At 33.9% G+C, this 27,311-nt stretch overlaps 1 protein-coding gene across 2 annotated transcripts in view; it reads right to left on the bottom strand.

Moving 5' to 3' along the window:
- The window catches only part of LOC145284825 (coiled-coil domain-containing protein 42 homolog), a 360,633-nt gene that overhangs the window by 45,722 nt on the left and 287,600 nt on the right, over positions 1-27,311 (bottom strand). Inside the window, exon 1 of one of the 2 annotated variants that reach the window (XM_080133794.1) lies at positions 12,566-12,729. The exons of the other annotated variant lie outside the window; for it this stretch is intronic. Within the exon in view, the coding sequence (XP_079989920.1) occupies positions 12,566-12,609 (44 nt within the window). The 5' untranslated portion in view covers positions 12,610-12,729. Of the gene's footprint in view, positions 1-12,565; positions 12,730-27,311 lie in introns of those variants that run through there. 2 annotated transcript variants of the gene reach the window in all.

The following is a 27,311-nucleotide window of genomic DNA, read 5'->3' as shown; positions in this document are numbered from 1 at the left end:
AGAGAGTCTGAGCCACCTGACAGCCAGCTGTAAAGTTCTGCTGGGGACGGCTGCTGTACAATGCGACACAATGGAGTGTGTGTAAATATCTCCACTGGACCATCTGTAAAAAGTTGAATATCGAATGTAGCAGCACGTCCTAGAAACATGTTTACCAGAAAGAACAGTTGGAAATAAGTCATACAGCATCCACTATGGCTATGAAATTCCAACAGCTACATATCAAGAAAACGGAGCCATAAAACCTGACATAGTAATATAGGACAAGAAAGAGAAACAAACAACCTTAGTGATGCTGGATTGAGAGTGAAAAGATAACGAAATACCGAGGTCTTATGTATGACATGAAAAGAACCAAAAAAAATCAAAAAAACCTGAAATCTTGGGAAGATCTCTATCATTGCAGTAATTATGAGAGCAACTTGACTCATGAAAAAGAATTTAAAAACCTACTTGGCAAATATACCCGGTGTACCAACTGCAAGAGAGATTCAAACAATTGCACTTAAAGGGACGTTCAGAATCTTACAAAGAATCTCCCGGTTGGAATATATATTAGGTAGCAGGTGAATGTTTAGCATGCGGTAGGATGCCCCATCCCCGGCCTAAACAAAGTGATAAGAAATTGAAAAAAAAATGGAAAGAGAGAAAGAGAGAGAGAGAGAGAGAGGGTTACTTGGGTGAATGCGATGCATCGTAAATAAAGCATAAGAGAAAAGAAATGGCGAATATAAATGAACTGGAACTCTAAATATATCAAATTGTGGGCATGAAAAAAAAAAAAAAAAAGGCCACACATATATGGCATGAAAAGAACCTGGAATCTTGGGAAGATCTCCATCATTCAAATAATTATAGGAGCAACCGGACTCCTGAAAAAGAATTTCAAAAACTATCTGGCAAACATTCCCGGTGAACTAAACGCAAAAAAGATACAAATAATTACATTTAAAATGCTGGTAAATATCCTAAAAAGATTTCTTGAGAGGAATGTATGAGATATCGGATGAATGTCTGACATCTGATAGGATGTTGTATCCTCAGGTACAATAAAATGATAAGAATATAAAAAAAATAAAGATACTCTATTTTAAATCAGCGAATAGCCAAGTCATATACACACACATTTATCAGTATGAACATATTTCCTCCTATAACACAGAACATGCTATGTAACATACAAATATCTGTGCATGAGGTCGCCAAGCTAATCAAGAACCTTGATTCCAGTAAAGCAACTGGCCCTGACGGCATCCTAATTATAGTGTTAAAAAAGCTTCAACCAGAACTTGCTCCCATACTTATGAAACTTGTAGCGGTCTAGGGTATAGAAGGAAATGGGTGTTCATCTCACGTTCGGGTGTCACCAATTTGTTGAGGTGGTGCAAAATAGGGAAAATAAATTGTCTCGAGGAAGAGACGAACAACGCGTTTACTTGAATTAAATGAACTAGGATTTATTTTGTGAAGAAAGAAGTGAAAGAAAAGGGTACTAAACGTGTTTAGTTTGGCGTGCGTCTCTCGCTGTTTACTGGTGAGAAGGAAAGTCTATTGTAGTATAGAGAGAGAGAGAGAGAAAATGAGAAAAAGTCTATCCAGGCCATGGAGATAGAAAACGTGTAAGGTGTACGTACTGTCTATTAGCTCGTGCCCCATACATAGTAGCAGAGGACGTGATACGTGCGGGCGTGCACCTCCCAAAGGGGAGGCGGCTGGTTCGTTGAACCTCTCAGCTCGAGAGCTGGTCTGAAAAGGGACGATGCTGCTTATTGTTCTTGCTTTTATAATTGTTTCCGGTAGTCTTTTGCGCATGTGTGGATTTCCTTTGAAAGGGAAGTGACGTTGTCCATGTGTGCGTACATGTGTGTACGTTAGCGTGTGTGTGTATATACGTGAATGTGAATGTATATACGCGAACGTGAATATATCTACTTGTGTGTACATGTTTGTGTGCGCGTATGTATATGACAAGAAATATGGCTTGAGATGTGAACGTGTGTTTTTGTGTGAGACTAGGAAAGGCTCCCACAAACTGTTTAAGCATTGCCTTAAGGAGAAGTAATTTCCAACATCCTGGAAAACCTCATCAGTATGCCCTGTATTTAAGAACTCAGGTGATAAGTCATCTCCCTCTAAGTACAGACCAATAAGTCTCCTGTGTGTCATGAGTAAGTTGCTAGAATCCATATTAAATAGAGAAATAGTCAACCACCTCAGCAGAAATAACCTTCTTAGTAACACGCAATATGGTTTCCATTCTGCAAGATCTACCGCAGATGTGCTAACGGTTATATCTCATAGGATTAGTGAATCTCTTGACAAAGGCTTATATTCTAGGGCAATTGCTCTTGACATATCAAAGGCCTTCGACAAGGTATGGCATAAAGGCCTACTTTACAAGATTTCCAGCTACGATATAACTGGAAATGTTCTCTCTATCATTAAATCATTTCTCTCTGATAGGCTCATAAGAGTAGTGGTTGATGGACAAAAATCAGAGGCCTGCAGTATTAATGCTGGAGTCCCTCAAAGGTCCATCCTGGGACCAACTCTCTTCCTGATCTACATCAATGATCTCCCTAAACACATACTTAAATCATTCGTTGACATCTATGCTGATGACACGACCAACTACGTTAACACATCAAAGGCTGTAAATGACAAAGCTCTCTCTGATTCTCTCCCCTCTTTTCTCGAACGAGTGGTTCAGTGGGGGAACACGTGGCTGGTTAGCTTTAATGCATCTAAGACCAAACTCCTAACTTTACATCATCAATGCTCTGATGCCCATCTGGCATCAATTGTGATGGATGGCTCTCGTCTAGGAGAAGCCCCATGTTTTGACAAGCTTCTGGGCTTGACCTTCACGTCTGATCTGAAATGGAACATGTACATCAAGTCTGTTGCCAAGGTCACTGGAAAGATGGTGGGATCCTTCTACCGCTCCAGAAGATATCTCATTACTGATGCAATTCTCTATCTATATAAAAGCCAAGTACGTCCAAGGATGGAATATTGCTGCCATATCTGGGCAGGAGCTGCTAAAAACAGCCTATCCTGCCTTGACAGAGTACAAAATAGACTTTGTGGCTTAGTGGGGGATGCCCTTTTCTCTTCCCTGCAGCCTCTCACCCACAGAAGAGACGTTGAAAGCCTATCTTTGTTTTATCGTTATTTCCATGGCAGGTGTTTGTCTGAACTCCAATCTCTGTCCCCCCTCACCAATCTTTTACGAAAAACACCCATCTTGCTGAATCCACTGTCAAAAACTTTCCCCACTCCTTATCTATGCCTAAATCAAAACATAGATTCCATGAACAAAGCTTCTTTCTTAGAACTGCACGCCTGTGGAACTCTGTTCCGTCTGCCTGCTTCCCACCTGACTACAACCTGGATGTCTTCAAGTCCAACGTAAACAAATTCCTAATGAACCGCTACCTTAAGTAGACACTTTATTAAATCTCCACACTAACGTACTGTACTTACAATAACCCTTATCCCTGAGTGGCTTCCGGGCCTTGATAAGTGGTGACCACCTTGTAAAAAAAAAAGACACACACACACACACACACACAGACTGATATATATATATGGCATAATCACGTTGACACACTGGTTCCAGTCAGATCACCAAAGTTAAGCAACATTGAGCCTTGTGAATACTAAAATGGGTGACCAATTTGGGAATTCCAGCTGCTGTATGTAGGAGCACGTCCTGAATGAGTTGCAAAGGCCTAACATTGTCATCTTCCCGAACGGGGATATACATGCGACTAGGGACAGCTTGTGAATTTTGTACTCCCATGGAATTTCTTGCTTCGGAGGAAGCTGGTTAAACCCAAATAAGCTTAATGCTGTTTCACACACACATGCACACACGCACAGACTGACAACTTCAAACATGCTTACATAATGTTACACACAATAGCAAATTTGTAAGGATCCATTCAAAAAATATGAACTTTACACAAACACCTTTCTGAATTTTTGAGATGTGAATCGATCATTCATATTATTTGAATTCTTCAAAGTACTGTTCTCATCTATGGCAGTAAACTTGGTAAAATTCAGTTGTAAACCTCTTCTAGAGGTTGAAGGTTCAATCCTCAGTGCAGGAAACACTAAAAAAACACAGTTGTGAATTACTTAGGACTTCTACTCAGTCATGGCTGACGTAACAAGAGCAAGATACTCTCATGAATTAAATAAAGGATCTTATTTAAAATTCCGTGCAGATTCCCAAGTTTGACAAAATATTCATGAGTTTGATAAGATATAGCTGAAGAAGGTCGAAGGTTACACCAACCGAAATGTTAGGAAAATAACACTCAAGATGAGAACAGTATTCCGAAGAATTCAAGTAATACATTCATACGTGATTAGTTCCATTTTTGTATCTATACATAAGAAACAACTAATACACCTTATCATTTTTATCTCTACGTACAAATGAACAGATAAACTATTAGTGTTTTCATACCATTGTGTAAATTCGTATATGAACTTAAATATTGTTGTGTTCAGTTAGGTCAGTTTCTCTCTTTTTCTTCAAAGAACCACTGTTCACACTGTTTACATCTAGTGTTGAATTTGTGGAACCAGACACTTGGAATTTTACTTTTCCACCTAAAACGGCTCTCCTACAATACAGTGAAATCCTTATACGCTTGCAAAAGATTCCAATAATAAAATTTGAATTGCATTTAAATTCTAACGACACTCCTCTGATAAACAGTGGTGATCAATAATAGAATTGCATAATTCTAGGTTTCAAATTCTTATCGACCAACATCAAATGAAAGCAATAAATATGCATAGCAGTTTTTCAGAGAAGAGTGTTTGGGTATATTTTAAAAAATATACTTACTATTTTTACAAAATCCAATTAATTTCATTTGATTTGATTTTTAGTTTGAAAATAGAGTAGATTGTGCAAAGTCGATCAGTTTGATTCCAAATATGCCCACACAATTAGATTATTAGCCAATGCTTATCTAGATGATTGTGGCTTAATGAAAGCCCAACAGAGATAACTATGGGATCAATTTCTATTACAACTATATTGATATTATACAAGTGATGATAGAACCGCCTCTCTAAGCTCTAACAAAGAGTTAGGGCTCCTGTACTGTCAGTCAGTAACAGCAGCCAGACAAACTGTCAAACCTGTATTTTCCACCTGTCAAACAAGAGTGGCCCAAACTAGTCATATGGACATGCCGTGGTATTGGTTCAGCTGCTTTATTTGTTCACAGGACATTACACAATATTTTTTAACAAACGTGGGTTTTAAACCATGCCTGAAAAACCTTGACCTTTCAAACACACACACATTTCAACTTTCTACATCCCTTGTCTTGCACCTAGTCAAATATCCATATTTAAATGTTGAACAAAAACTATGTAAATACTATCAATCAACATCCTGGATACTTTTGACTGTAATAAGTTTGGTCATTAATTAATTATATGACTCAGGCACAATACTGTAGTAAACAGCATTCTAAATGAGTACAGAAGACTCCCAAATCCGATTTAAATGCACTCTTGTGTAGTCATCAAGCCCAGGGAGTGGAAGGAATCAGCAACAACAGCAGCAAAAATTAAACTGTTCTTTCAGAGCAACAGATAAACTATAAAATGCCATTTCACACCTTGCTATCTGCTTCATCCACCTGACTCCAGCTCAGCTCTCCAGCTCCTGCTCCAACTCCTGTATATGCCTATAGCTCCTATCTGCATTAGCGATTCCTGCCCTAGCTCCTTCCAGCAGTTTCTGCATATAACCTGCGGCTCCCTATTCCAGTGTCCATTGATAATCAGCTCTTTGTTCCAGTGCCTGTCAATGCCCGTCTCTCTTTCACAGGAACCGTCGATACTTGGTTTCAAGGTCCTGCTCATTCATACAATCTCTGTTCCTGTTGATCTAGCCCTTCGTCATGTCCACATGGACTCGATCCACCTGAGACATCTCATAACACTTAAGGGATATACATATCAATCTCTGTGTGATGTCATTTCCTGCTGTCCAGGATCCAGTTTCCACATCTCCAGCTATCCAGCATCCTGCTTTTCCGCCCATCCAGTCTCTGTTGCTGTCCAGGTACAACATTTCCTATTCTCCAACTTTCCTGCTTCTAGAATACACTTCAACATGAACATCCCCTTAAGTAATCCAATTACGAATTCTAGGACCTTCATTAATCGACTTTCTCTGGTTTCCCTACATTTTCCTTGTGTATTTATGGCATAATAAATGTTTCTTTTACAACTGTTCATCTATGTTTGTCTTTTCTTCTTTACTATTTATCATATATTGACTCTGTCGATCTTCTTAGTTCTATGGCCAATTTGTTCATACTTATCGACCCTGCTGCAACAAACATGAGTGGCAAGCAAGCATCATCGAGTTGCTTTGTTTAAGAGAGATGAGAGAAAAATAGGTTAGCGTTCACAGTTGATGTGGATTGGTTTTTGCATTCTAGGATTTCTTTTAAAGATGGCAACTATTTTCATTATTGCTATCCATTGTATATTCTTAGCATTCATCCCAATTCCAATTTCTCCCATTCTTTTATCAAAGTTTTACAGGATCGTTCCTATTATTATTATTATTATTATTATTCATTAGGACTCTCCCCAAACTTTCCGTGGATGTATGGTTAGTGCTCTTCCTTGGTCTTTACATCCTCTTCAACTCTTCAAGATTATTTTGTGAGATACCTTTTTTTTTGGGGGGGGGGAGGGATTAATTTATAATCTATTTAGCAGTTTCATTCCCCTTGGTTTTATGGGGTGTTTCTTCCATGCTTTTGTTTTACTTTTACTGCTACAGTTTCCATGTAGTCTCAGTTTTGATCCCAATTCCTCTTTTTTCCAGATTTCCCAAGACTGTTCTTAATGCTCCTGCAATTATTAGTTTTGAACTGAGTTTTTTCATGTTCCATTTCCCTTTCAGTTTTCTGACAAGCTTTGTGCATTTATTTAATTTTTCCATACTGGGACGGAAAAATCTATAATATGGAAGTTTCTTTCCTTGTTGTTAGCTATTATGACGTCTAGTCTCCTTGCTTGGATGAGTGTATCTGTTAGTGCCCCCATGTCCCAAAAGATTAGGTGGTTTTCATTTTCCAGTACTCTCTTCAGTTTGTATTTATACTATTTGTTTGCATGTTCAAAATGTAGTTGTTTGCATAGATCACAATTATTATTATTATTATTATTATTGACTCACATGGAGCTTTCACACAAGTCAACAAACGATCTGATTGGAAACCTGTGGTGTTCTCTGGAGGCTGAGTGACAACAAGTCTCCTCAGACATCCAGTTCTCTCCACCTCCTTCAATAGCATTTGCAAATGAATTTGCATCATCGCAACAGTCTCTTACCATTGATTTCTCGCCGGTAGTGGCCATTGGTTTACACTGGAATTTGAGTGGCACTAAGCCTCCTCAAAGTCCCAGTTCTCTTTGTGCTTGTCCAACCGAGGTGGTATTATTATTATTATTATTATTATTATTATTATTATTATTATTATAATACCCTCAGTCGCGACCGTGACAATTGACAAGTGGAGAATGATGGTTCACAGGAAGTCGTCTTTGGACACGAAGGACAGCACATGAATGAATGAATGAATTTATTATTATTATTATTATTATTATTATTATTATTATTATTATTATTATTATTATTATTATTATTTACTAGGTTTCTCACAGAGGTTATCATCAGGGATTGTTTAATGAAAATAACTGGTGATGTTCCATGGAGTTTGAGTGTCAGTGTATTAATAGTTAGTAGTAGAAATAGGGTAGAAATGAATTATTTACAGGGAGGGGTAGCTTAACAAGAACTTGTTTACATTGGACTTGAAGAGGACCATATCGTAGTCAGCTGATATTTTCATTTCGTCATGGATATGTACACCATACAGATTTTTCTTTATGTTTGTTTTTTAATATAGGGTGGATTCTGGACAAGAACCCACGATTGATTTTACATTCGTAAGAGGAGACAATATAAAATGCAGAATAAGATGAAACGCTCCATCTGAAGTAGGTCAGAGGATGAGTTGGCCGAAACGTGGTGAAGCAACAACAACTATGAAGATGAGGATAACAGTCCACAAAAAAATGATTACAGAAACTGCTCCAATCAAGAAAGTTAAGTCGCACCGCCACCATCTCCTTGGATGAATACAACTCTATCATTTCATACTGTATTGACTAAGACTGCACATATAGTCATCACTGCCATAACCTGCTAGATCACCAGTGCTGTGCATGCTAAGATTATGCATTAAATAAATGTATTATACACGAATCGAGGCTAGCGAAGAAAAGGCGATGTGAAATTGAACTTTAAGGGTCCCTAAAAATTCAAAGCTTTGAACAAAATGGTTAAACAGTCCTTCCTCCCCACCCCTCAGAAAACATTTCAGTTAGATTCATTTTTCGTATGGTCACTCGTCTGTTTCTTTATGACTGAAAACTGAAATATTTTGACTTCAGTAATACTACTTTGGGCCAAGACCACAGTGTAGCATCTGTTCTGGTGCTGAACTTCATTTTTTCTTTTCTCGGTCAATGCGAAAGATCCTTCATGACTGAGACAATTTTAATTTTTGTTCCTATCCAGAGTGTCTCTTTTTGGGGAGCTGTATTTTCCCCAAATTAAAAATCGACCTAGTTCACTATTTAATTTTTGTCTGTTGCTTTTTATAATTTTTATTTTTCAGAAAAAGGAAGATGTTGTATTAAGAATTAATTAGGTTTTACATGACTTTTAGCGGGTGTCGTTGAAGTTGACCCCTGAATAAAGAAACCATGTGATCGAATACTCTGCACATGTTGTGTTGTCTTTTATCCCTTGCCATCCATGTATGAATGTTAATGAAACAATGTTCTACTACCCCCCCCCCTTTTCGCGTTTTGGTCGATTCTAGAAAATCGGTGAATCCTATTTTTTAAATCGATTTAAGCAAGAATAAAATTCATAAACATAAATATCCGTTCTTAGATTTATTACTAAAACTAAGTTCAGGTGGCTAAACAAAAAATCAATAATACAAAGGTCATTCCAAAAGTAAAGCCATCTATTTTGTTTAATCTCCAAAATGTTAAAGAACTACGAAGAGGAGAATGATACCATTAAAATGGACGACCTTTTCTGCTCCAGAATTTAGTCAACATAGTCACCACTATTCTCAATGCACTATTGCCAGGAATTCAATCACACATTGTTGCTCCTGATGCACATCCATGAAAGAGGTTAATTTCTTAGAGTCTCACACCGTCAATATCTGCAACAGAGAGTTGTAATTTTTAGGTCATGGATGTATAAGTCCAGTCATCATAATAGCGCAATTCTCAATCCCCTCTGATTCATTCAGATGGAATAAAAAAATAGGAGGTATTACTTACAAAATGCCCCTCGTAAAAACAAAAAGTATTTTATGCTGTTGCATTTTTGATTTTAATAAATAATCGATTACTAGCAATAATAAAATAAAAATACAAATCTTTGGAAGATGAATTTCAGCGAAAGCGATATTTCGAGTTCATAATTTTCTAATTGAAGGGCATGGTTCCTATTTATTTACCTCCCCACGAGGGCAAAGTTTGACACAAGGTCGAATTTCAATGTGGGTGGGGGGGAAGAGACATTCTGGATTGAAACAAATAAAAATTGCCTCAGTGTAGAAGGACTTCTTCTTCACTGACCGAGCAGAGAATAGTGTAGCAACAGAACAAATAATACACTTTGGTCCTAAAAGGAACAATTGCAAAAATTAAACGCGGGTGCACAAAAACAAACATGGCGACTAGTGAAAACAATACAGAATACATTGGATAGAAATATGCAATACATTGGTTTACCGTCATCTATTCTTTAAATCATGAGGATGAATCTCCTTGTTGCTTCGGCTGCTTGGAGGCTTGGGTAGAAAATACCAGTCAAGAATCTGTTCTTGACAATCAACCCAACAGGTGTGGGACCAGGAACTGGCCCAGTACTTGTCGGACTGAGGTACGCTGCCTGGGTATTACATAAGACGTCTACCCTCCTAGGCCTTGCCACCCGGCTTTCAGGTGAGGCAATTTTATTGCTAATTGTCTATCGGGGAATGCCAATGGGGATGCCCAGGTAAGTTTTGCTAGGCCAGATGCTGGTTGGCATCCCCACCTTCTGACCTTGTGTCATATCATATTAAGGTGGCTAGCATGCAAATATCTACATTGTTTTTTTCTTTTTTGTGCGCACATTCAATTTTTGTGCATGCGGAAAAAAATGAATGCACGCGCAAAAAGAAACATGGCGACCAGTGAAAAGAATACAGAATGCATAGAATAAAGGTCTCAATATCATTGCTTTTAGATTGAGAATTGAAAATTCCTTTGTATAAAAGATGTGTGCATGTTCTCGTCAAGTAGTTCCAATATGGGGATCGATTTACTTGTTAGAAACTGAGCAGCCCCTACAAATATTTAAATATTGAATTTTTTTGCATTTTTTTCTTGATAATTAGTGTCGAATCAATAATAATCAGCTGAAACACACACACACACACACACACACACACACACACACACACACACACACACACACACACATATGTGTGTGTGTGTGTGTTTCAGCTGATTATTATTGATTCGACACTAATTATCAAGAAAAAAATGCAAAAAAATTCAATATTTAAATATTTGTAGGGGCTGCTCATATGTGTGTGTGTGTGTGTGTGTGTGTGTGTGTGTGTGTAGAAGGAGTGTGTGTGAATTGTCCAGATCCATCGAATTTACTCCTAAAAAGGTTCTCATGTAATTATAAAATTAGGCGCGCCGGCAAAATACGGACCGTGTTGAAATAAGAACGTTATCATTTAAAAATCTCATTCTTAATATGGGACGCGGGGAATTAAATGACACACGGATTAATCTGTTCTTTCACCAAACAATTTAATAAATAAACGATACGGTAAACATTGAATTTAACTTGAAAATCCTATCTAAAAAATATCACGGTCCGTATTCTCTGCATATGTATCGAAAATTATAAGTTCGAGTTATGTGCCCTGGGCAAATATATTTTCACGTGTACAATAAAACTTACTATGACTTAGTGTTTATAATGTTTCTATCCTCTCTCTCTCTCTCTCCCTCTCTCTCTCTCTCTCTCTCTCTCTCTCTCTCTCTCTCTCTCTCTCTATATATATATATATATATATATATATATATATACTAGCAGGGGTGCCCGGCGTTGCTCAGGTGTTTGGAGGTGTATGCTGTGCAAAAAAAGCAAAAAAACAAAAAAAATGGTTAATTTTTTAAAACTTTGACCCCTATTATGACCCCTTAAAATTTATTGTTTCGGGCTCAAATCACTTTATTAAGTTAGATCCAGGTTCAAGGAACCTATATCTAAAATTTCAAGTGTCTAGACCCAAAATTGTCGGAGGAGTTTGGTAGAGTTCTTAAAGGTCAAATCGTTGAAATTTGACCCCTTAACAGCCAAATTTCTGGCTGACACCCGTCACATCGATTTTCCCAAATCTCAGTACCCGGTATTTCAAATTTGGAGTCTATAGACTAAAAATTGACAGAGTTATTGCGTAGGGAAATGTACACAGACAGACACACACACAGACAGACAGACAGACAGACAGGTTCACTTATATATATATATATATATATATATATATATATATATATATATATATATATATACAGGGTGTTCCAAAAGTCTTGGGCACATTTCAAGTCCTCATATCTGCTTAATGTGCCCAAGACTTTTGGAACACCCTGTATATTTAGTGGAGATGGTTATTAATAAAAACTGAAGAAAGTGCTCAATACTGTTGTAGAGCAAATATGCGTTTTATTTTTTTATTACCGTATCTTTCTGTTAAGTTACATTATTGTTTCGGCTACACGGCCGTTTTTTTGGCCCTCTCTAGCATCCTCATATATATATATATATATATATATATATATATATACTCGGGGTTTTTTATATTCAAAAGTAATGGACTAATGAATTCAACGAGGTTGTTAGATAGTGCTCAATAAAAAGAGCTGATAATACTTGTTTATTGTTATATAACAATAAACAAGTATATATATATATATATATATATATATATATATATATATATATATATATATATATATATATATAGAACATGGTTTAAGTAAAAATAGGAGTAATGCCGAAACCTATTTAATTTTAAACAATTTATGTGACAAAAATAGGCAATAACCACACATTTTGTTATAGAAAGAAAAAGAAAAACGTTATCTATTTTGGTGCTTATGCGCTTACCGTGCTATTTTTTAAAAATAGTATTTTCAAGTTAAATTAAAGTTTTACGATATCTTTTTTTATTTATTAAATTATTAGGTGAAAGTACAGATGAATTACTAAACACCGTCTCCTCCCCATGTTAAGAATGGCTTTCTAAACAATAACGTTAGTATTTCAGCACGGTGACGTAAGTGCATAAGTACCGTTATTAAGTAAAAAAAGAAAACTTAAAGAAGAAAGAAATTTTATTTGCCAACTCACAAGACCTCTTTATCCTCAAGTGTCATAGTAGCACATAAATTCATTTTTGATCGATTTGATAATGCAATTAAAATGTGTTTTTTCCTGATTCCTTCATAGATAAACAGACAGCAAATTTTGTTGATGAAGCTGTTCGTTGCTGTGGGAAACGACCACGTGATGCAAACATAAAAGGGAGATAACTCAAAATAAGATACTAAAGAAAATTTGAATTATCGCCCTTTGTATCTATTACGAGAAACTAATAAAATTGTCACTTCTCATGCGTCTATGTGTTTATCGTCTCTGGTTGCTTTACGCATTATTATTATTATTATTATTATTATTATTATTATTATTATTATTATTATTATTATTATTATTTTTTTTTTTTTTTTTTCATCCATCGGCTCTTTGTTGAAATAAAAATGCGGTAACAAAATAAATTAAAAAAATATTTAAAATACTTCAATTATGAAATGCATGCATTTCATTTCGAATATGTAGTTTTCGATTCAGTTTAGTTTGCTGCTTTGCAAGTTTAATAAAAATTGATTTCGTTCTCATTTTCTTAATCATGAAATGGGCATTTGTAAACGTGGAATATCATTTTTACGTCAGATTTTGATGGCAAATTTATTTCTCTCGTTCTCTTTGTAGAGAAAAGATGGATTGACAAGTCTCTGAATCCATGATGAAGTCGAGAACGTGGGTTGAAACACTTTTCTCTAGCAAGCAGTAAATAAATAAAAATAATAAATAAATAAAATAAATTAATAATAATAATAATAATAATAATAATAATAATAATAATAATAAATAAATAAATAAATTAATAATAATAATAATAATAATAAATAAAATAAATTAATAATAAAAATAATAATAACAATAATAATAATAATAATAAATAAATAAATAATAATAATAATAATAATAATAATAAATAAATAAATAAATAAAATTATTAATAATAATAATAATAATAATAATAATAATAATAAATAAATAAATAAATAAATAAATAAATAAATAAATAAATAGGCACGTGCAAGATGAATGCCCTCCCTTTACTTAAAAATTCACCAAAAAAAAAAAAAAAAATCAGGAAATTAACCAAATTTAATGAAATTTTCAGTATTTATCAAATATTGATCCCGGAATATAATGAACCCATTATTTTTATTTAAATCTTATTTCGTTTAAACAAAAAAATACCTTTACTAAAGTTATGGTTTTCAGTATTAAAAAAAGTGCATGAATTTATTTATTATTTTTTTTTTAATGAAAATAAAGTATCGTAAGTTATAATAAATAATAATAAAAAGCATTTTTTATAGGAACATTGCGAAAAAATCACCTAAAGTTCGCATTAATGAATTCGATGTAACTCAAAGAAAAATTAATTTCTCGAACTACTAATATTATCATTGAATTAAGCATTGTTTATTTAATATTTTCACACAAAAAATTATAATTGCAAAAATATTTTTACTTTTTTTTTTTTTTTAATTACAGGCTTCGCATAATTTTTATATGTAAGATTCTAATATTCTTCTTGCTTGCGTGAATGTGAAACTTTTGTTGTAACATAATTTTTACATAATCTTGAAAAATAAAAATAAAAAAACTTTAATTTAAAACCAGGAACATAGAAAAATAATTAAATTAAAAAATGGTAAAAATGATACAAACGTTCAGGATAGGAATGTACGGATACACGTCTGGGGAAAAGAAAAAGAAACCCAGCACCCCATTCCTCCTTTTAATTACATGACGTCATTTTTAAGCGCCTTTTGACTGTCTCAGATTTGGGACTTTTGTATAACCGCGTTTACAAAACTTCCGTTTGTTGGGATTTTGTGAAGTGCAGAATCCCTGGATTTGGGGGGTGCTAATGAAGCTATCCTTTTTGTACAAAAAAGGTGTTTTCTTTTAAATTTAATTCAATATTTTAGGACTTTACTAATTATCTTTGAAATAGACACAGAAAACTAATATTTATCTTTCAAGGTATTTTTACAGTGAATTTATTAAACTTTCAAAGTTTAGATAAATTGGTAAGCTCGCCGTGAAAACATTTTTCCTAAATTTTTTTTGTCACGTGAATAAATATTTTTTCCTTTGAGAAATTAACTTTAGTCCGTAATCTTTCAAATACAATAAAAAAGTAAGCTACAAAAAGCTACAAAAAAATTTATGATAAATCGGCTTTCAAAACTATGTCTCCCCTATCTTTATTCGTCCATTTTGCCTGTACCTAATAAAAAATAAAAAAAATAAATAATTAAAAAAAGATTAAAAAAAAAAAAAACGTCACCAACTCTGGAACAATTACAAACGTTTTAAATAACAATTTTTTATTAACCAGAAGAAAATCATTTTTAGTGTTTAGTAGTGCAAGTCAGAGGTCTTGATTGTGCTCCGTTACTTGACTGCACTTCATTAATGATACTGTAAGATGTGTATCTATTATAATGCAAAGTTTTATCTCCCTTTGTTTCATTAACTGTTGTTTCTTTTACTGCTGGTGAACTTGTAAAGAAAAACAAATTTTCATTCTATCATTTAAAACAACTTTATTGAGACATCTTCGTTAACATGCAAATAAAAGGAAATGAAAGAGAAGGTTCAGTAAGACAATATGTATGGGTATTCATTAGTGTTGGGACGATTAATCAGAATTGGAATCGGAAAAATTTGAGCCTATTTTCCGATGCCAAAACCGATTCCTTAAACTATCATTTTTTATTTGATTTTGATTTAGGAAACATCTTCCACTGCTTGTAATAAGAATAAAATAATAAATATTTATTGATTTAAACTTCCAGTATGGCTAAAATCTCTAGATCACCCCCTTACAAGTGTGTTTTTATGTTTGAGAAAATATAGGCACATTTAAGATGTTTTTATGCTAATCGGGACAAAATAACACTTTTATAGTTAAATATTTAGAGATTTATAAAGAATCGGAATTGGTATTGGAATCAGGAATTTAATATGGAATCAGTAATTGTTTCGGAATCGGGAAAAATGCTGGAATCGTCCCATCACTAGTATTCATATGATTTGGATTCTTCGGACTAGTGTTTTCATCTTGAGTGTCATTTTCACAACGTTTCAATTGATGTACCCTCTGACCTTCTTCAGATGTATCTTGTTGAACTCGGAAATTGTTGTGGTTGCAAGGTTGAACAATGATTAATAAGGAAATACAATGAAGACGCAAACAACAAGATAACACAATAATAAGTGTATTAAAGAAAAGGTATATTTACAATATGTACAAATGACGGTGTCGAGTCAGAGAATCTTGGTGGGAGGACATGTACGCTCTTCGGCGTCACTTCCAGTGGCATTTGAGTAAGACACACCAAGGCCAACCTAGGCTTGCCATTTATAGTGTTATGTTATTCGCATATGCAAATAAGTGGTTGCCACCACAACAGAAATATTTCTGGCGAACTTGAAAATTTGAACGGACTTTTGAGCAGAACCTGTGGCGCAGTTGTTAGAATACTTGGAAAAAATCAATTGTAAAAGTGATATTTTCCTGAAGGTTGAAGGTTCAAGTCTCAGTATGAGTGATCGAAAGATATAATTGCAAATTACTCAGGACCTCTATCCAATCATGCCTGATGGAACAAGAGCATGCTCATGAAGTAAATAAAGGGTTCCATTCGAAATTCCGTCCAAATTCTCAAGTTTGACAAACATTCCCGAATTTGACAACATACACCTAAAGAAGGCCGGAGGTTACATCGACTAAAACGTTGTGCAAATAACACTCCAGATGAGAATAGCAGTCTTATGAATCCAAATAATACAAATAACCAATCCTCATCCCAAAAATTCCGAAACGTAGTAGGTATGGATATATACAAAAAAAAGAAAATGTTAAATGTCAGGCTGTAAGGAAAAGAGAACACTTTTCATATATGAGAAAATTGAGCGCTTCTACACTATTAGGACGAAATTTTGTAGTCAATAAATGGAGTTTTCAGATAAAAATACAATGGTTTGTACTGATTTTTTTTGTCAATTCTAATAAATTATAATGGTAGCTTCCAAATTATGCAGTCGAAATTACCTGAATATTACTGAATTATTAAAAAAACAACTTTAATTGGATTAGCAGGTAAAAAATTGTGGCCATCTTGATTTTATAAAATAAAGCAAAATGAAACCATAAACAAAGGAAGTAACTAAATGTTTAATGTAACACAAAACAAATAACAAAATAAACATAACATATATATATAGTGAACCTGCAAAATCCATGGGCATGCAGGAAATCAAAAATACGGATTTTATTTGAGCAAAAATAATAAATATTGCACTGATCCAATTTCCTCGGGTCCATTTGGAAAATTCTAAAATTTTTTTTTGAGTTTTCCAAGAATTATCAGGAGAAAATTTATCTCTCTTGTGAACTCTCCTGTGTCTTACATAAGCAAACACGATCATGTTCTTCAAATTCTATTTTTTTTAATAAATAATTTTCTACCTGATCAATTTTCATAATTTTTGGATATAATCATCTTAACAATATGAGGAATATGTACATAATATTGTGTTCATGTGAAATTCACTATTACGATTTTCGAAATTTCGTCCTAATAGTGTAAAAGCGCTGAAAATGACATTAAAATGTCTGTACTTACATTGAAATTAGATCGTGTATAAATAGTTATAATTGTATATGTGTGCACGTGTGTGTGTAATGTTATTAAGTCCATGTGTGTGCAGCTGTAGCCATATTGGAATCTTGAATCTCCTTGTTGAAGTCAAAACGTCAAGATTTTGGCTGCATCTCAAGAAAGAAGTTTGAGGATTCTTCTGAGTGATGTAGATTAGTTATCGGCAGTGTCTTCTCCTGGCTATAGAGAAAATAAACAATGGACTATCCTTTTTATAATCTCCCATCATATGCTGAGCTAGCTTAAGAGAGGCCAGGGAAGAAGTTTTATGCTTGTGCCAAATAGCGATGAGCATAGAAATTAAGGATAAATTCTAAATTATTAACCACGCACTGTTGCTGTCTGTAGTACCGCCGCTACAAATACCCCCCTGCTTGGATTGATTTACAGCAGATGTTTAATGTTTATTAAAATAAAACTTTATTTTTTTTAAAAATTAGTAACAGTAAATTTCTATGTCAGAATTTTCAATTTGTCTGCTAAAAGAAATATAAAGTAGTAATGATTCTGAACATGTCCGTGACAATGCTAGCGGTGGTAAAATACGCTTAAATATATTTTAATTCATGCAGATTTCGTATTTATTATTACAGAGGCAATTTTCATTGAATATAATATATCTATATATATATATATATATATATATATGTATATATATATATATATGTATATATATATATATATATATATATATATTATTTTTAAAATATAATATAATTATCCACTGACACGTGTTTCGTCATCCACCACTCATCAGAGTGGCTGAATCTAGCGAGATTCGAAAGCGGCACCTCATGATAAGAAGCCTGAAACCTCTACCACGGTGCTAACCTCGCCATATATATATATATATATATATATATATATATATATATATATATATATATATATATATATATATATATATATATATATATATATATATATATATATATATATATATATATATATATATATATATATATATATATATATATATATATATTTTTTTTTTTCTACAGAAATATATATATATATATTTCTGTAGAAATATATTTTCTTATTATATATACCAATCCTTAGTTAAGAAGCTCCATGTAATTACAGAACAATATCGAAAATAAATGACAAAAAACTATATTCCAAAATTCATGATGTTGACCATCTTATAATCTCTTACGAAACAGACACTGTCAAGAATTGTAAATATCAACTATATTAAAGGAATAAATTATAAGATGGTCAACATCATGAATTTTAGAATATAGTTTTTTGTCATTTATTAACTACATTGCTCTGTAATTACATTGAGCTTCTTAAATAAGGATTGGTCTATATTAGAAAATATATTTCTACAGAAATGTATATATATATATATATATATATATATATATATATATATATATATGCTACTGATTTCAAAAGTTACAAAAAATGACTTGGATGCCATCAGCAAGAATCGAAACGTAAAACATTTAGCACTCCAGCCACATTTCCTATTGTTTGAGCTAAACTTAAAATTAAACCATTTTTAGCTATAATTGAATTTATGCATGCATAAAACTAATAGAAATATCTCAGCAAGTTGTAATTAACATTTTGCATTTCAACTTGCTGACATATTTTTCTGCGCGTTATTTATCTATGCAAACAAGGATTTTACTTATTATAAACCATCTTTGGTATATGGTTAATATCTCCTGTTAATTTCGGTGTTATGTGACCAGTAGATTAAGAGTTTATTGGTTAAATATTTAAACACACACACAGACACACGCACATACAGACATCTATTGCTTTATTTATATAGAAAAGTGACTGTATGTGTCTGTGTGCAGAATAGGCTCTACCAAACTACTCTAACAATTTTTGTTCTACAGACTTGAAACCTGATATATACTAGATTTGGATCTGCGGAACAAATTCAGTCCGGTTTTTAGCCGGTAAAATAGCTGCTGAGAGGTCAAAATTAAAAAAAATTGGAACCTTGCAGGCATAAATGTACTAACATATTTCTTCTACACATGCACAAGTATATATTTATGCCTCTAACAACATGATTTTTAAAAGTTTTATATACGTATAGACTTAGTTCAGATGGTAACAAATAATGCTGGAAAGCTGTACGTTTTGGTTTCGATTTTAATACACTGTTTGTCTTTGGCAACATTCTCTAACCCTTCTAGTCCAAAACTTGGGTCGTCTGCGGTCGTGCATATTTGATATGTAGTTTAAGATTTCCAGATGTCTCACATTTCTGCGTATCATAAATTATGAATCTCTCACTAAAGTGGGGCTGACAGATTGGTGTCAAAAGTCTAGCTGGTTGACCAGAAAAATCTTAGAATCAGTCAAGTCTCATGTCAGCAGACTTTTCACAAGGCTTGATAAATAGATTTCTGTAGAGCAAAAGAAAAGAGAAAAGAAAAGAGAGCAGAAAGGGGTAATCTAATCTCCAAACAACAGAGAGAGAAATACTAATCTCAGAGAGTTGGGGGCCAGAATTAGAGTATTCATAAAAGACCATTGTTTTTAGCAGATAAGGGGACTTGCTCACTGGTCGTTCTATAAATTTGGATGAGAACCCAAATCTGGAGATCCCCAAAAGAACCAAGTGGAAAATTGCTTTTTCATTCTTCTATTGAGAAGCACTCTGAAAGAATTCATATTGAAAATCCTGCATTTAGAAACAGTATATGCTAAGCCCAGACGGACCCGAATAATTTAACTTTCCCTTGCACGATTGTATCTAAAATTATCATATACAATAATTATTTTCTTTTATAAGAAAGTGATTTTTGAATTTGTTGTTGATTATTTGTTGCTTTGTTTTAAAAGATAACACCGTTGATTTCAGATCTATCTTGAACCCTACACCAAGATAAAAACGAGAGAAGCAGCTTGCTAACAACACTAGTGCACCTATGAGAAAACAACTTAACTCCGGCAACTGACAATGAACGGCCAGCATTTTAAAGATATTGCCACACAGACTTAGGCTCATGCACATTTTTGCACTCAGAGTGGTAATTTCAGTGACCGGTGAGTGTCTGGTTACATTTTGAAGGGTCTATCACTAGAAAGAAAATAAAAGTGAAGTCACTCAGACTTAGGCTTAGTACACGTTGTGACTTGACTGTGCTCATCTGTGACTGACCCACCCGGTCTGGTTTAAATTTTAGCTGAGAGCACCCAAAATATTTTTATTTTTATCTTTTTAATTTTTGAAATCTAATGATTAATCTATGTATTGGGTACAATATAATTATCAATAGAGAATTGGCTTCATAATATGAAATCCACATGAATTAAAATATCATATTTAAACATATTTTATGACCGGGCAATGCTGGACAGCCTGCTAATAGTTCTTTAAATCGTCATTGTGTACACGAGACAAGTTAAAGTTATCATATTCAGATTTATTTTTGTAAAATTGCTGTAAATAATTTCTTGAAGTGTAAATTGGTCCAGTAGAATATAAGCTCTTAATTGCTTGATGTTGGTGACAAATGGGGTTGTTGTTACTTCAGATAAACTTTGGTGAAGAGATTTTTATTTATGGTTATTGTCAAGCAAAGTCCTCCGACGCTTGCTGTGAGCCTCTCTGACTAAAACTCAAACGCCATAAAAATTCGTATCCAATACAGAATATCCCCCCCCCCAATTTTTCTTTTTATTTATATTATAATTTATTGAAATTAAAAAAAAAAATCTTTTTGGAAATATTCTGTATTGGATACATTTTTTTTTATAATGTTTGCATTTAGTCAAACAGGTTCGTAGCAAGCGTTGAGTGACTTGACGATAATCTTATTTTTAATGAAAAAAATGTCGCTTAAGTCATCTTTGGTGAAATATTTTTTGATTCATGGAACCGTTATAAAGAAATGTGTGAACTGATGTACCAGGTAGTTATACGCAACAAGCTGGAAGCAACATGCGTTCCGAAAGACTGCTATTTTTTTTAGTGGACGCCAAGAAATTCAACCCTGCTACAAAAGCACAGCTATTACAACAAATAACACTTGCCACTATGAGAGTTCTGCACTCAATTTCACATCAAGGCCAGCCACAGCAGCAGGAAGTGATGGTAATTTAGTGGTTAACGATATGGAGTGACAACCTGGGTGTTTCAAGTTCAAATCCAGTTCATTCCACAGAAACACTTTCACTTAGGGACGTTGGCAATCTTCATGCGGTATTCTTCTAGAAAGAATTCTTAATAGAAAGATATCAGGAAAACGAATGCCAACAAAAATCGTTATGAATCACGCTCAACAATAACAACACTCACAGCACCAAATAAAACAAGGGTTTTATCAGTCAATGAGGAACCCCTCCCTGGACTTTAGCCATCTAACTCTGTCCCGAGCTATTTCTGCTATGTGGGACCCATGTTCTGTATCAGGTTGTCCCTGTATCTCGTTCTTGGTCTTTCCTGTGACCTCTTATGAGGTGTCCATTCTGTTGTCAGGTCCTTCATGAGAATGCTACCAGTAACATGTAAATCAGTACCACTTGTCCATGGTCGAGTTGTTGGCGACTAAACTGGCAGCCGTCATCAAACAAGCCTGATGAGGAAGCTGGCTAGACACCCAGCAAGACTAAAACCAAAGCCTATTTAAGGGCGAATGACCACCAAATGCCAACGGTCATCTAGCAAACTCCTTCAGGTATGGGTTAAATAGCCTGGTCAACATGCAGGCCAAGCGTGGCGAGTATGGCAAAACTCCAGGACTATGACATACAAGAATAATGAATATAGATGCACCATAAATCGCCAGTGACATAAATCATTAAGACATCATTCAGTTCTGTGTATGAGCAAAACTCCAAATTACGGGAAACCATATGATACAGGATCGTGGCTGCAGCAGCCAGGGATATCCCTAGTGAAAAATACACAAATGATTCATGAAGTGATGAAAATGATTTTCTGATTTTTCCGATGAAAGAAGGCATTAATCTGCTTTAGAGGAGTAGCTATAATAAAAATAAAATACTAGTATTGGGACGATTTTTGGAATTGGAAGCAGGAATCAGAAAAAATTGTGTCCATTTTCCGATGCCAAAAACGATTCCTTTAATTATCTTTTTTTATTTGATTTTGTTTAAAACAAAATCTAAAAAATCTTCCACTGCTGGTAGTAATAATAAAATAATAAACATTTAATGGTTTTAAACTACCAATAAAACTAAAATTCATAGATCACCCCCCCACCCCACCCCCAGTTAGTTTTTATGCTTGGTAAAATATATGCACATTTAACATGCGTTTTTATGAGAATCGAGAAAAAATTACAACTGCATAGTTGTAAGAGTTGAGTCAAGCAGGATATTGCATCCTTCCAGCTCATGGTGAGCTCAATACGAAAATACAAATGGCTGCGCCTGTGTGTTCAGTATTTATAGAAATCAGGGGAGGTTACTCTGGTCGCCTTCCTGTACAGGGGAGATCCAGGGGAACTAATAAATATCCCCCACTAACACGACAAGTAGCAAAGTCTCACGCCTTCACTATAAAGGTTCCTTGATTCCAGAGAGCCTTCTATGCTGTAAGTTTCTTTTTTTGAACTAATCAACTTCATATCAGTAGAAACTTATCTTTTTTTTATGTGTGTGTGTGTGTGTGTTTGATTCAGCAGAAGGTATTAATTAAAATATTGTTCTCGTTCAGAATTTTCTTATTTAAAAAACAAACAAAAATAAATAAAACATTGTATGACGTACACATACTTGTGATGGAACAAAAATGTCATATTAAAAAAACAGGTAAATTGATCAAGTTTTTTTTTAACTATGAAAATCAAATTTTATGAGAAAGTGAGGCTGTCGTGTCTTGCTCTGCCACCTTGAATAAACAAAGGAAAATAACTCGATTTGAATTTACAAAATGTTTTGTTTGTTTTCAGCCTTGTAATTGTTACGATTTACCATTAACTGCTTAAAATCGTTAAAAATGATTTTGTTTGTTTAAAAAAAAATACTTGATCAGTTTACGTTATTTTTGGAATATGATCTTTTCGTTCTATGTCAGATGCATACATCATAAATATTTTTATGCATTTTTGATTTTAATACAGGGGAAATTCTGGGCAACCGACAAAATTTAACTAAAGTTCTTAATATATTCAAATATGTAATATGGAATAAGTTTTTCTTGTGGAGGCAAGTAAACAAAAAAAAAAGCAAAAAACACCCAAAAACAAAACAAAAAAAAAACAACAGAAGGTTGAACCGAGCAGCACTAATAAAATGACTACACACATATTTCATAGAGATGCACTGATAAGAAAATTGGCCAGTTACCGATTAATCGGCTTTTGATAATCAGGCAATTACCGATTAATCAGACAATTAACAGGCTTTATAATGCCGATTTATCATCAAATTTTGTTGTTATATATAGTACTGATATTAATTTACTTACATTGTAAACGAAGACAACTCTCTTTTTTGCTTGCTAGTGAAAATTCATAGGACATAAATCGCCTACACTGTATTTTCAAATAACAGTCATGACATGATACTAACATGAAGGTTTTTGTAACTGGGCTGAATTTGAGGCAAATCAAGGTTAGCATCTGGAAAATTTCTCTCCTTTTGCTTCCTATCGAATTAAGATTAATATTTTGTACTTTAAATCAATGTCCAAGAAAATTACTTGTTCAGTTTTCACGTTAAGGAATGTTATGGCAAATTGCAACCACGTGCAAAGAGAAAATAAAGCATTCTTCATCAGTCATACTCTTGTTCCTCATTTTTTTGACTCTTGCTACCATTACATATGTATTTTTATTTTATGGTTTAGATAGTGCATATTTTATTGAGATAAATTCCTAATTAGGTATCAGACGTAAGTAATTAAATATACATTAAAAATTAATTAAATCTTGACAACAACAATCAACCATTATGGCAACCAGTTTCTGCTGGAAGTATTTTCATGTCAATCCCAAAATGAAGTATACATCTGTCTGCAAGTTATTACAAGCAAGACAAACCGGCAAACACTTTTACAACGACTAATATGTTAACTCATCTAGGAAAAGTTCATTCAGAAGAATCCAAAGAAAAGGAAATACAATAAATGTTCAGGTACAGATATTCCAAGAACAAATGGAAACAACTACAAACCTAGCGCAAAACACCAAACTACGATAGATTCAATATTGCCCCTCCCCCACCTCCAATTCGGATATTAATGACCATAGATCACAAGAGATCAATTATATGAAAGATTAATGATTGCTGTTGATATTCAACCACATTCTGTAGCATATGACAGTGGATTTAATAGACTTATTGCAAAACTTTGTCCAACTTACAATATTCCATCAAAAAAAGACTTTACTTCAGATACATTTACAAAAGTAAAAACAAAAATTGAATAATCTCTTAATAAAATTAGCAGCATTTCTTTAACTACAGACATTTGGACGACAGCTAATACAAATAATGCTCGCTTACTGGGTTTGACAGATGATTGGCTTTCAAATGACTTTAGACAGTGTAGAGGTGTGCTTAGAGTTGCTTCGTTCTCTGGTACAAATACAGGTGCAAGAATAAGTGAAGAATTGCACAATGTTTTGGATGAGAATAAATTCTCCAATAAAGGTTTCTTAGTCTTACAGAATTTAGGAGCAAATATGGTTGCTGGCGCCACTATCATGCTTCATACATACATTGCAACTCTCAATAAATTGAGATGGGTAATTTGTATTATTTATCCATTTATTTATTGCGAACTATTATCCTCATCTTTTAGTTGTCATAATTGTCTGCAATAAATAAATGGATAAATAATACAAATTACCCGTCTCAATAAGAGTTCCAATTAAATAATATCTCAATATATTTTCCCAACAGGATGTGAAGACAAGCATTGCAACTAACAAAAATATAGTCTTTCACTTTAACAAACTTTCATTAAAAATTAGCAAATTAACTGAAATACATTTAATTTGAAAAAAAAAAAACATAAACTCATTCAAGATGTGACCACATGGTGGAATTCAACATATTATATGCTAAAAAGAAATTTAGAACAATTAAAAGCCTTTGTAATATATGCAGTTAATAAAAAGCTTCCTAATTTAACAATTTACTAATGGGAATTTGTTCAAACATTCTCCAGTAACTGAATCCATTTGAAGAAATCATTAAAGAAGCAAGTAACAAAACTTCAACCATATCAATGATAATGCCTACAATTTTAGCTCTGAAGTTTGTTCTGCCAAAAGCTATCCAATCTAATTCTGATATTTATGACTTTAGTGAAATCGTTCTTAAAACCGTTGGACAATTCAGTGGATCATTGGAAACAATATCTTCATTCTATTTAAATGACAAAAACTTGTGTGCGTCTACTTACCTGGATCTAAGATTCAAATTTCAATAAAAAAATGACAGGGAAATCGCCGTTAAGAATTGGATTCTACATCTACTTTCTACTGATGATAATGAAGCAACATCAGGGTACACTTTTTCATCAAGCTTTGCTAAATATCAAGAAGACCAAAGTGAAAGTAAAACTGTATCTCTTTAAAGTCTATTTGATAAATAGGGCTAGGACAACAGCATATTCTTTTCATTGCTTTGACTCTCGAGTATATATCCGACATAGTTAGACACAGTTAATCAACCGAGAATCACATCACTCTATATAAAAGCATATAAGATATCAACGGATACACACCTGAGAATCAAAACAATGAAAAGAATATGCTGTTGTCCTAGCCCTATTGATGAATTACCTTTAAATCAGCATAAAGTAACAAATCGAAACATAGCGTTAAACTTGGAAGCGGCGACTGCAACTACAATAGAAATACAAGAATCTGAACTCAAAATGAGCAAATCCCTTATGCATAAGTGCACAAAAAAAAAACTTTATTATTATATAGCTCTGCCACAACTTGCAAGAGGTGATAATCCGTTTTAGTGGTGGAAAAAGATACAAGAGACCTTGCCATTGTTGAGTAAACTGGCTTCAAAATATTTAAGCGCACTCATCCAGGGAGGATGAGCCGCTCTTTAGTACGGGTAGTAATGTGTATGAACCCGTGAGGTAAAAGCTGTATTTTGAGAATCGAGAAACTCTGATGTTTCTACATTACAATTTAAGAGTATTCAACTTTAAATGCTGATGAGACTATGAGAGCAGAAGAAGTAGGCAGTAAGAATAGAAGAGAAAGTGGAGCAGCAGCAGGTACAGAGCAGAGGTAACAGAAGTAAAGAAATGACTAAGCCCATCATCCCCCTTTCCCATTTAGCCCCAAAGCTCCCAAGGCCTTAACATATTTAACATATTTAAATTTGAGTTCAGTACCATGCAAAACTGCTAAATAGACATACACAGAAATTTTTTTTGAAAATATGGTAAAATAGTCCCAAAAATGGAGTGTTTTTATTAGCCCTAAAAGAGCCCCTGGGGCACTCAGGAGTAATCACGAAGTATAGACAAACAAGATTATACAGAAATCAGTTAGTTACAACTTTTCAGAAAGTTTTATAAAAATCCAAGGCATCTATTTTTTTTTTAATAAGCACAAAAGTGTCAATTTTAGCCATGTTAACCCGAAAGGCACCCCTAGGTAGGCAACTGGAGTTTTCCCGGAGAAATCTGTTCTGTACTATTATATCATGTATAATGTTTGTGCAAAATTTCACAAAATTCGAAGGCGTAATTATTGAGAAACGTGCGAACAGACGAACGGACGAACGGACAAGGGTGAATTTACAGGTCCACCCTCCTTTTGTCGGGGGAGGGGGGAAAGGTTAAAGTCCACGTGTTGTTAAATAAATATCGTTAGTAAGTGTTGGGATGAAACAAAAATATACTGAAAAGGGGAGTAACTCTTTACTTCTTTGGGCAAAGTCGCCTCCCTTTTCCCGTAGTCCTAAACTTTAAATTCTCGTGACTTCTCGCGAGATCAACGACCGGAAGTGGAGACAGAGGATGGAAAACAAAGTGACTTTGAAATGGCGAAATGAACATCATTCCCGTTCGTTCATGTTAATATACTTGGACTTCTAACTTTCATCTATTATGCTTGAATTGTAGTTACGTGTGTGTGCGTGTC

Source organism: Euprymna scolopes, chromosome 9, assembly GCF_053919585.1.
Source record: "Euprymna scolopes isolate OS-2025 chromosome 9, ASM5391958v1, whole genome shotgun sequence".
Lineage (NCBI taxonomy): Eukaryota > Metazoa > Mollusca > Cephalopoda > Sepiida > Sepiolidae > Euprymna > Euprymna scolopes.
Note: the sequence above shows the minus strand (reverse complement) of the source record. Positions and strands in the feature narration are given on the sequence as shown.